General features: G+C 34.3%; 1 protein-coding gene across 1 annotated transcript; it reads right to left on the bottom strand.

Moving 5' to 3' along the window:
- Positions 1-682: 682 nt before the first annotated feature.
- On the bottom strand, positions 683-7,697 carry LOC115439876 (ankyrin repeat and zinc finger domain-containing protein 1). Its single transcript, XM_037438600.1, has 11 exons — positions 7,453-7,697; positions 6,432-6,641; positions 5,726-5,892; positions 5,046-5,324; positions 4,667-4,889; positions 4,244-4,385; positions 3,212-3,533; positions 2,682-2,842; positions 2,280-2,421; positions 1,742-1,894; positions 683-850 (listed from the first exon to the last, which is right to left on the bottom strand). The coding sequence occupies exons 1-11, from the start codon at positions 7,574-7,576 to the stop codon at positions 710-712; spliced, it is 2,064 nt and encodes a 687-aa protein (XP_037294497.1). The 5' UTR covers positions 7,577-7,697; the 3' UTR covers positions 683-709.
- Between the last annotated feature and the right edge of the window lie 4,048 nt (positions 7,698-11,745).

The following is an 11,745-nucleotide window of genomic DNA, read 5'->3' as shown; positions in this document are numbered from 1 at the left end:
GCTGTCCGCCCTAGTGCATTTCTGTGCATGTTTTGCACATGTGTCGGTTGACCCCCGGGATGGACGGCAGTGTGTAGTTGGCCTCACGCTGCCGTAGACGCTGAGGGCGTCCTTCGCGCGAGGGCTTCTGAGCCCCCCCCCCCCCTCCCCCTCGCCCATAGGAGACGGGCCGCAAGGCAGCACCGCGCAGGGGCGGCTGCGGACGTAGACTTAGACACTTCAACGTCAGAGGAAGCCCGCAGCCTGAATGTGCCGAAGAGGGCCACCGCGGAGTTTTAGCTGGTAGGCCGTGCATAGGTTAGCTCTACATAGGGTTAGGGACTCGGCCCGGCGGTCGCCCGAACGTCGTCATCAAATCCGGGCGGCTCAACGCCGGGCCGTAAGGCACGGTTACCCCAACATAACCGCTTAGTCACCCCCCCCCCCCCCCACGAAGGCTGGGCGGTAGTAATAAAGAACTTTCTCCGCGAAACCAAAAAAAAAAAAATATGTTGAAAATATTGACTCCAACCATACAAAATCAGTTCCAGATTTGCCAGTAGGTCGTATAAGCCGCGGCCTAGAGGCGACAACGGCCTAAGGGCGGTATGGTTGCAATCAGGATGACTCAAACTGAATGGCCTTATACTTAAAGAAAGTAATGGCTCTCCCTTTACTGTAGCAGGAAAATAAAACACAAAAACCCTATCAATATCTGTATTTATACAAGTCACGCGCTCATGTGCAAGGGCCGGATGTTCCTGTGGTTCTGCAAACACCGCACCGTGCAAAACCTGTAACTTTCGTACTCAAACGGCACTTTGGGCAGACTGCCCCCGCAGAGGAAACATCGAGGTTCGAGAGACTTCACCTGTGAAGCAAACATATTGATGATAAATGGCTTAATGCTGGAATAAAAGTTGCTCGCAATTGCGCCTGCGTTAAAAGCCTTTCCCGCCACAAAAGTCCTAAAACCCTGTAAGACGCTAGCGCCCTCTATTTCAAAAATCCATTATTTCTCATGGGAGCTACTTACAGACATAAAAAGTATGCACAACCTTATATGTTAAGGCGATACCTCAAGGTCCATTTTCATACATTTTGTTTCACCTTTAATCTGGGTAACTAAACAAGTATTGGCAAGTAAAGAATTTAAATTCACGTCTAGTTAGTGATTAGTTCTCGCAGTTGAAAGAAAAACGTAAAAATAATTAATAATCATGGATATTTCGGCCTTTAAAATTTCGTCATATTAAAGTTTTACAGATAACATCTTCTTTTGCACAAAATATCACTTAACGTTCGACCAGCAATGTTAAAGTATTACACAGTACAAAAACCTATAGAAAATTATACGATTCAAGGCTTTCAAATAAAAAAACTGACCATATCGAATTGAATAAGCATTTTGTCATTCGCCTTGACATTATTTATATTTTCACTAACGGAAACAAGTTTTTTTATTCCCACCAATAGATGTCGCTTAATACAATTTACGAATACTACACATTATACTATATTCCGTACATATAAAGTCAGCTTAACTCAATACTACGATCTTCTTTTATCCCGATTTAGCAAACTGATAATACTTTTAAGTTAGGTTAGAAGTCATAAGATAATTTTTTTTACGATCTGAAATCTGAATTTCTTCTTCCCGTATTAAAATTATACAAAATCACCCCAGAAAGCGATTTGGATAAATTACTTTCAAGATTTCCCCCATTTTCCAACCAAAACTATAAATAAAGTTTATACAAACCTTTTGATCATCAGTGAGTTGTAAAAATTTATTCGTTTTAATTTTCTCCACCTGCTTCTCTTTCTCTCGCTGTCGTTTCGCGCGTTTCTGTTGAGCCTTCTTCTCTTTCTCTTGTTCGAGCAGCTCTGGAGTTATTGGACCAGGAATTTGAGACTGTATAAAAAATATGAGTTAATTCTAAAAATATTACCATTTACAACAAATTGACTAAAATCAGCCAAAAAAAAGATTCCCATTTTTTTACAAAGTCCAATTACTAATGCAGGTTTAATGCGTGATATGTGATTTCTATTTATACAAGTGAAGCAGCCGAACCAATAATTTTAAACCTATATTCAACGTAATAAAAATATCCATGTTGCCCCTCTTAGGGCAAAAATTCGTATTGGAACAAATATGAGAATTTCGCTTCAATCTATTTTTAACTCTCTCCTAGCTTAGATCGGTTTTATTTGACAAACACTAATACAATTTATGAATACTACACTACTACTACTACGGTAATACATACTGAAGTCTTGGCTTGCCTGATTCTCACCTTAGCATAGTTATATTTGTCAGGATACTGTCCCTGGAAGAGTCTGAATGCTATGCGCGTGTCGTGGTGCGGTGCGGCCGCGTACGGCGTTTGCAGAAGGTGGTTCTTGATGCAAGGGTCGCCGCCACAGCTCAGGATTTGTCTTCAATTTATTAATTATAAATAAATATCAATAGCAAAGGTATAAAATAACTTCACATGGTACGAAATAAAATTAAGATTAATATAGGCTGAAATAACAATAAACACGATATGACTCAACAAAAACTTTCAAATGTCTCAAGTGCAAATTTACAAAACATCTAATTGTGCCCTAATCTCACCGAAGATACGATTATGAGCACTAAGCTTTTTAGTTCTTGTAGTTTCCTATTATTGAAAAAAAAAAATGCTCCAACTTACGTCACCATGTCAGGCTTGGCTGCGATGGCAGCTTTGTGCAGAGCTGTGTTGCCATCAACCGGATCCTGAGTGTTGCAAGCCATCTCGAAATCTGAACCCTCCCACGACTCTATAATGGTTTCTAATGAATTCAGCTCCTTGCCCGATATTTCTTTCCACATCTAAAACAAAAATAATAAAGGGAAATTAAATGAAACTTTATCCCATGATATGTGGAAGGACAATTAGTTCTGTCAGAATTTTACAAACCGATTATCATATCGCATATAACAACGCAAGCCGTAACCTATTGGTTAAAGATTACAATACGACGCCATATAGACGGTGGAAACTACGCAGTATAACATGTAAGAAAGTGAGTTTTGGACACAGTGCTGTCACATATTTTTTTGTCAGTGATTATTTATTGTACTAATTAATTTGCAACTACCGCCAAAATATGTAAATACTTATTGAAATCTTGGGAAGGATCCTGTGTTTTACCCTTTCTTACACACATTGGTGAAAGACAAATAGTTACAAAGCCCTACCTTTTTAACGTTAGCCGGAATCTTCTGTGGTCCCTTTTTAACTGGTTTCTCGTCATCTTTCCTCTTATCTTTTTTCTTTTTCTTCTTCGTTTGATCTTTTACCTCCTGTATAACTTCTCTTTCACTCTCTGAACCTTCTGAAGTAACCACATGATCACTCACAGCACAATCGTTGATCAAATCCTTTCTGGAGTTAGTTATTCCATTGGACTGTTCCGACAGAGCCTTGATCCAACCGACTGGTGTTTCGGAGTCGATAAAACATGGGCCTTCGTCTTCACTCGACGTTACTTGTATTGGCAATTCGCGACGTGCGCGTTCTCTGAAATACATTTTTTTTATTATTTATATTTCTTTTTATTTATCGCACCTTTAGAACCAAACTCAAAATTTATATTTTTTCTAAATTGGATAAAAAATACTCCCTTCCCAAACATGCTCTATAACCCTATGACGAGAAAAAGACAAAATTATAGAATAGAAATAGAGATTCTCACTTTCAAACACCGCCCAATTCACTCTTCTGCACTGTTTTGAAATCTTTTTTATTTGTTTCCCACAAAATGTCTTTTTTGAATTAGGTCACTTTAGTTCTAAAGGTGCGTTATATAAAATGGAATAGCTAACGATTTCATTAATATAATAGAAACATCAAAAATTTGGCATTGCAAATATTGTTTTAAATATTCTTTGTGAATTTATTGTTCGCTTTAACGGTGAAGGAAAACATCGTGAGGAAACCTGCGCATCTGAGAAGTTTTCTATAGGAATTTCGAAGGTGTGTGAAGTCTACCAATCCGCACTAGGCCAGCATGGTGGACTAAGGCCTAATCCCTCTCAGCAGTAGAGGTGGCCCGTGCTCAGCAGTGGGCAAGTATATAATACAGGGCTGATATTATTATATTATTAAATATCGTTTTGAAGTCGACTGTGTCTATCTTGACGATACTAAATGCACCATTAGATGCAGTTAAAATACTTTTTTGCGCTCTTATGACAAAATCAACATAAGTTGTAAAAATGTCACTGTACCTCGATTTTGCCCTATCGATGCCTTTATTGGGACTGTTTTTCGGAGCCTTTTTAGCGCGCTCTGTACTCGGGTCCGAACCAGTTTTAAGAGCAGACTTCGACGTTATAGATATCAACGCCTTTTGGAACTGTTCCAGTGATTCTGAAAGAATATATAAAATGTATCAACCCATTTACCCTCAAATAACTCGACCGTACCTAGAAACTATACTGTACACAACTAAAGAGTTTTACATAAGCAACTAAAAGTGAAGTAAGTTAAAGACTAAAGCCCTTTAAAAATGGATCCAATTTAACTTCAACATAAATACCTAACACTACAGGTAAATTAATCAATGGAAAATGTTCCACTACATAATTTAAAAACGGTCAGGAAAAACTGTAATCATTAGTATGAAAAATACATTTTCAAATACCACTCACCATAAACCTCAATGCTGGCCAAGGTCTCGTGGACCCTCTGCACCTCCCTATATGTCGGTTTTCTAGTCGGGAAAGGTAACGCTCTGACCCTAGAATCATCTCTCTTGATAGGCGAATTTTTACCAAACAATGCTGACTGGTTTAGCGAACCCACAGCTCGATAGAAAATTAAACCACAACCAATGAAATCTTCAGTCCAGTTGGACAGAATGTCTTGAACATGCTGAAATATAAATATGATTATTAAAAAAATAAGTGAAGGTAACTTCATAGCCTCTGTAACACTTTATACTATACAAATATGATGCTATTAAAAAATAACATACTTTGGTGCATTTATTATGTAGGACAGTTTTAAAACATGGAAGAAAATACTGACCTCCAAGAACTGCGCCTGATTATACCTCCTAAGGCTAGCACCGGCTGACCTTGGCATGTTGCCGTGCTGGTCGCGACCTGTCTGCGCCTGACCTTGACCTCTGCGGGTCACGTACGAGTGCATAGTTTTGTGCACCACAGGCGTGCCCCCAGCGAAGATGGCACCGGCAAAGTGACCCCCTGATACCATGAGGATGGCCCATCTTTGAAAACCAGGAATGAGGAGGCGCTGGCAACGGTCGATCCACGCGCTACCGTCGCCATCTGTTGATAACTCCTCCTATGCAATATTATTGCCATTTTAGGTTTTTATTGCCATAGTAGTAGGACAAGAAAGCGGCCCACAGCAGGCTTTAGCAATGATAGGGGTGCAACCAAGCCACTGCCTAGAGAGAGGTGAACTCCCTTTTAAGCATCTATATTGTCATAAGTCAAAAATAAATGGAATAAATGCAATAAAAAATTAATGTATGAGAAGCATTACATTTATACCACACCTAACAAATTACTAATAACTGAAGCAAATATGGTCTAATAGCTAGTTAGTTCTTAACTCATTTACAGTCATAAAAAGCCTTATATAATTCTTATAGCCCTTCTCTTGATCGTAATTTTTTTCTAGCCATCATTAGAGCATGATATGCCAGCATAGAACAAAAGATATTCAAAACTAAATTCTACCTTCCGATGATGCAGTATGCACCTGTAAAGGCAGAACACTTGCCCTGCGTGATTTGTGAAGAAAGACTTGCAATGCCTAGTGGCGGCCGCAAACAGATCAGTAGCTGGCACCTTCTTGCTATTCTGCGCTTCGTCGTCTGAGTCACTGCCGGACACACTTGAGTCATCTACAAAAGGTAAAATTAATTTTAAAAAAATACGAAAAGAAATTCAGAACCTCATCTTGTGTTGGTTGTTGATTATAAAGAAAATTTTTGTAGTTAGGGAAAAAAAATTTTTGGAAAAAAATTACATTCCAAATTTGTACCATGCCTACTTCTTCATCGCCACTTTCTCTTTTCTATCCAAAAATATTGATACGTTTATGGGTAGAAATAATTACTTGTCAAATAGATCATTTACTCTGATCTACATCAATAAACAAAATCTGGTATTCTGATCATTTACATTACCATGCTAATCATAATTGTAACTAACAGTTTCATTTTAAATTTCTGATCATAAAATTTTGATTTTAATTGATAACTAACAATTATTTAAAAATATAAAATTGTTGATTTTATAATACATACATAATACATACTATAGTATTATGTTTATGTTGCTTTAAGGAACACACAAAAAAAAATATATTATAATGTAATGTGAAAACCATTTATGAAAATAAAACAAAATCATAATTAAGTAAATTTTCTTTAAACCACACCTTGTCTACTATTAAACTGGCCGAGTGTGAGAGCAGTCTTGCCAAACAGCTTCCTCTTGAGGTTGTGCGTGTGCCAGTGGTGTTTATAGTGGGCTGTCTGTTGTGCTCTGGTCTCAAATGGGCCAACACCACAGCACGAGCAGCAGTTTCCATCTGCTGCCCCATTAAGAGTCAATGCATTCAGACGCTTTAATACACTTGCTTCGTCCACTGAAAATAGAGAAATATTTTATATTACAATTATTTGCTATTTTATATCTCTTTGTTTAATTAAGAATTTAATTTTTTTGTATGTAAGTGTCAAAGAAAGGTTATGAATGCTTTTCATAATTATTTGTAGAAATTTATATTTTATAGTTTTTACATAGAATCAATAACATAACTATTGATAAAATGATATCTTAAAATGAATTGTGTTGTGTGACCTTAATTCTATGATAGTTGATACCAGAATGATGACTTACTGATAATATCAAGACTTGAGCATGTAAAACATTAAATCAGCACAATATATTAAATGGCTTAGGTTTCATTTTAAGTACATAATTCAATGAGAGGGTTCGTTTGTTAGTCAATAATATTAAATATGTACTAAATTAAACTAGAGATTTATTAGATAAGTTGTTTAAAAATATTTTCTTTGTGTAATTTTTTTTCAGTTTCTATTATTTGTTAATTACAAAACCAAAAGTTAAAGTTTAATTTGCTAAATAACTGAATATTTGATTCGCTACATCCTTTCCTCAATTAGTTACGGGATGAATGTCAGATTATTGTGAAACTAACATAAGTGTTATACCAGGAAATGTTTTTCCTCCAAATGCATATTGCACCATAATTTTATGAAACCATAATGTTCTATTGTAGACAGAAATTATGACACATACTGATATCTACAATATTGAATGATACTATGTCAAGGTAAAATCTCATAATATAAGAATACGTAACATATGCTGAGTATTACAAGATTTGTTAGGTTATGTATGAAACATTAAGTTAAACCTAATTTACTACTTACCAACTTGATGGGACTCCGTAAGCATGCATGCTGCCACTTTTACACCTTTTAATAGTTTTTCAAAATCATCCAATTCGTATATTCTTACGGTCTTGGTTTTTACTGTTTCCGATTTTGTAGCCATATTTCCAAAATTTATTGTAATAAAAATAAATTAATAGTTATTTTAAATAATTATAACAATTTTAAATAATTATAAAGAGTGTTTCTAATTATATATAATTTATTTAATACTTAGCTTTTAATTAAAAAACTTAAAAAATTTATTACATTCTGCGAACGTAATATTTTGACATTGAATTGACAATTGACAAATGACAAATAATTACTAGTGATGGACCGGATTCGTGGTCTGAGAGCACTAACGCCTTTACAGTATACATCAAACAATTATTTTAATATAGTTATTATTTTGTGAAAATTATTTAAAAGAAATACCTGTATTTTATGTGTATAGCTTGGTAGATAGATTTAAATATTAAAAAACAATCAACTCTGTACGAAACAGTGTCATCTTTTAAATTTTTTGGTACTAAATCTTTACTGTATAATAAGTACTATCAGATAATCATAGATGGCGTTCTACAAGTAATCATTTATTTTGAATTTGATCTTAAAGATTAATTAATCGACAAAGTCTTAATTTTTAACCATTCGTCAAAAATATTAATAGAATAAATCGTAACTGACGAAAAAAAAATAATGAAACTTTATTCGTGATACTGAAATTATTAACTTCGCTTCTATTTATTAGCCTAGATGGCGCTGGCGTCAACAATCCCACAAACTACACAATTTTTAAATAAGTGGAATAAATCTTATAACTCACTACTGAAAACAATCCATGATGCCCGAGATACAAATAGGGTTACCATTTATAAATGCAGGAAGCATAATATCTAGAGTGCATAAAATGACCTGTAATTCTAGAAAAATGTATCTAAAATAAAATTAAAGCTCTTTACATAATAATTAAAAGAAAGTAGATAATAATGATGTCAAGTATTTATGAATTTTTCTTTCTTATTTGAAAATTAAGTAATGCATAATATATATACAGACGTAATAAATTTTCAAATATGCGTGCCTCAGGCAATACCGTCGACAGGCCTGTCTAAGCCTTAAAATGCCTATTCAATGCGGCAAACACGTCAAAGGTATTATGTCCTAGTGCCAGACGATATTGGGGTAGATTAGCGGTGAAACCAAAAACGTCTTATATGTAATATAAGACGCTTTGTCTATCCCCACAGCAGCGGTATGCCGCTGTTGTATTTGTCTGTTTGAAGGACTATAAAGACAGTACAATTAATTGACGTGGTACAATAACCACCAAGGCATTGATTAATAAACTTATCACACCTCATAATTACTAAATTAAAACCTTCATTAGATAAACATCACAAAATCTCTTTCTCAACATAAAAAGAATTGTGTTGTCCCTACTGAACACACAATGAATTATTTTACAAGGCAGTTGCAAGAATATTAAACTTAAAAAAATAAGTTTAACATGAATCCTTTGAAGAACACACTCAGACTTCCATTCCAGTCGCCTTTGTGTCTACTTTTACGAAATTGTTTCATAATTAAGTAAATTAACAAGCGCTTTAAAAATAATAATTAGAATTGCGAACATTGAAAAACTAAATGGAAATACACTAGGAAGACGGTGATGAAATTTATTGCGGGTAAAATGCGCGCCTTGATAGAGTTCCGTAGCATTTAATAGACAATTGATGAAAAAAAAACCCAGGAATTTCTTTCTGTCTTTATTCTGCGGGTAGTCATCGTTTAGGAAGCTTGTGAAAGACTGGTAGTTAGGGCCTTTATCGTCCTCGCCAGTGACAATCGCAACGCGTTGTTCAAGATTAGAATATACTTACATCTTTTATTCCTTCTTTCCTACCAGCTCGAGCTGGTTTTTTTGTTTAACTTTATACCTTAATTTATTTTAATCCAATGTAAAATGTCTGTAATTAAGCGATTTAATTTGTGTAATAGCTATTAAATTAATATTCTGATGTACTTCCTTAACTTATTATAAGCGCAACTATGTTCGCCTACTTGATGAATGAAGCATTTTAACAACGGGAGAAAATAACAATATAAATGAAAACATTTTTATTAGCTAACTACGTAATAAATATGAAAATTATTAGTTACCATAGATCAGTAGCGTAGCTTGCCATAGAGAGACCCTATATCTCTTGAGACCCTATATCTTAAACTTGTTGGAGGCCCTTCAGGGCAGTACGAACTTTTGGCCGTCCGCTTAGTTTAATGTAAGTCCAAGAGGGATCCTAAAGCTCAGAGGCCCCTCATTACTGACATGGCTGATATGGCGGTAGCTACGCCCCTGCCATAGATGTGTGTACGTTCATAACCAAAAATTGACACAAATCCCGTAACAATAAGTGTAAATGAAGACATAACTCATAATATTACAACTAAAAGTTAATGATTTAAAAAAAAAACTTAAATTTAACGTGTTCTCGTGAATATGCATTCAATAATTCTGCAACAAGAGTCTATACTTGATGATTTTAATTTTTTTTTCATTTTCTTGTGTCACTGGGCTCCCTTTGAGGCAAATTGTTAGGTCCAGTGATATATTTCGTTTGAAGACCGTCAAAATTTATCTCAAGAAACAGTTTTCACTACAATATCAGGCGAACGAAATACTCGTTTCCTCTTAAAGTAATACTAATACTAGAGTACTACTGAGACTATTACTAATTGAAAGCAGCAATATTATTATAACATTAACTTTGTTATGCAAGAACTTCTTATGTACCTAAGTAACAGAAACTTTAAGTAATCGTAAGTATTTTTTTTTTAATTGATACCTACCTGAAACCGTTTCTAAGAAAATGAATAAGTTTAAATTATGGATATGAAAAAAGGTTTTCAAATTGATCATAAAAATGTCCTATTTTTCTATAAGGAATCCTAAAAATGAATGTTAGTTGCTACGTAGAATAATTAACATGATTATGCTTTGTACCTGCTTAGTAATCCACTTGCAGAATGTTGAGGATTGTTTGTTGCGTAATTTAAAAAATGCTTTGTACTTATGTACCAGATTAGGTGCAAGCCCAGTTCATTTAGAAATATTTAATATCAAAAAGATTTGCGTATCATGGAAATTTTTCATGAAATAGATTTTTGTAAGTATGTTACGCCCACGTGAAAAAGTTTTCCGAGATAAAAGTCCTGCTATAGATTTCCCCGGGATAGAAAGTAGCCTATAACCTTCCCAGGGTCTTAAACTGTCTCCATACCAAATTTCATTGAAATCCATTTGGTAGTTTTTTGTTTATCACGTTCAGTCAGATGCGGCGGAGAACTTTAGTTTATAATATTAACGATGAAATTACCTAGACAGATACGTAGGTTTGATTTTTTATGAGTAAAGCTATTATTTCTCACTTCTATTTATTTGAAATTGTTTTAATTATTTATAGTCGTAGTATTGCGCCATTGTTATTATTTAAAACTTTGCAGTTTATATTATTTAGAAAACTACTTCACCTACTTATATGATATAAGTAACTTACACAATTCTCTAAGTTGGAAGATAGTTTATAAAGGACAATGCCCAAAACCAGGCTATCTTTGCGTCACTCATGCGTCTTAACCAAATATCTATTAAAAATCATCATTTTATTTATTATTTCACTTGTATTTATTTCAGACCTAAGCAAATGGGGGTTTAAAAGATATGAAAAAAGTTGTTTAATTGCTGCAAATGAAACACCGGATAATTTACTGCCAATATGGCGAATTGATACCAATTTATTAAAAATTCCCTTTTAAATGGAATAAAAATGAATATGCACAAAAATGTGCTGGTTCTTGAAACTATAATATATGGTTAAAATATATTATTCATTAAACAAAATATTGTTATAAAATAATATATTTTATTTAATAATTATGACCAAACTCCAAATAGTTGGTAAAAATAAGAAAATATCAATCGTTCCAAAAACAAACAAATGGCGTTTTATACTTGAATTGCCAGAAATACTAAAATCAGCAAAAACATGTCGACTTTATTTTTAATTAATGAATATATGGGTACAGATTTTTATTACACTGGCAACTGAAATAAATGGGCTCAATGGACTTGTTTCCAGAGCCGTAATAAATAAATTAAAAAAAAAAAACATTTTGACACTTCAGATTTGTTTGACTTTGAATGTTAAATCATTATAATATTTTACTCAAGATCGGAGTGTTTTTCTTTTGTATTTTAATGTTCAGTAGAGAAATCCTCTGTTAAGAAAC

This window comes from Manduca sexta, chromosome 14 (assembly GCF_014839805.1).
Source record: "Manduca sexta isolate Smith_Timp_Sample1 chromosome 14, JHU_Msex_v1.0, whole genome shotgun sequence".
NCBI classification, from domain to species: domain Eukaryota; kingdom Metazoa; phylum Arthropoda; class Insecta; order Lepidoptera; family Sphingidae; genus Manduca; species Manduca sexta.
The sequence above is the reverse complement of the archived record's forward strand: the minus strand, read 5'-3'. Positions and strand labels throughout refer to the sequence as shown.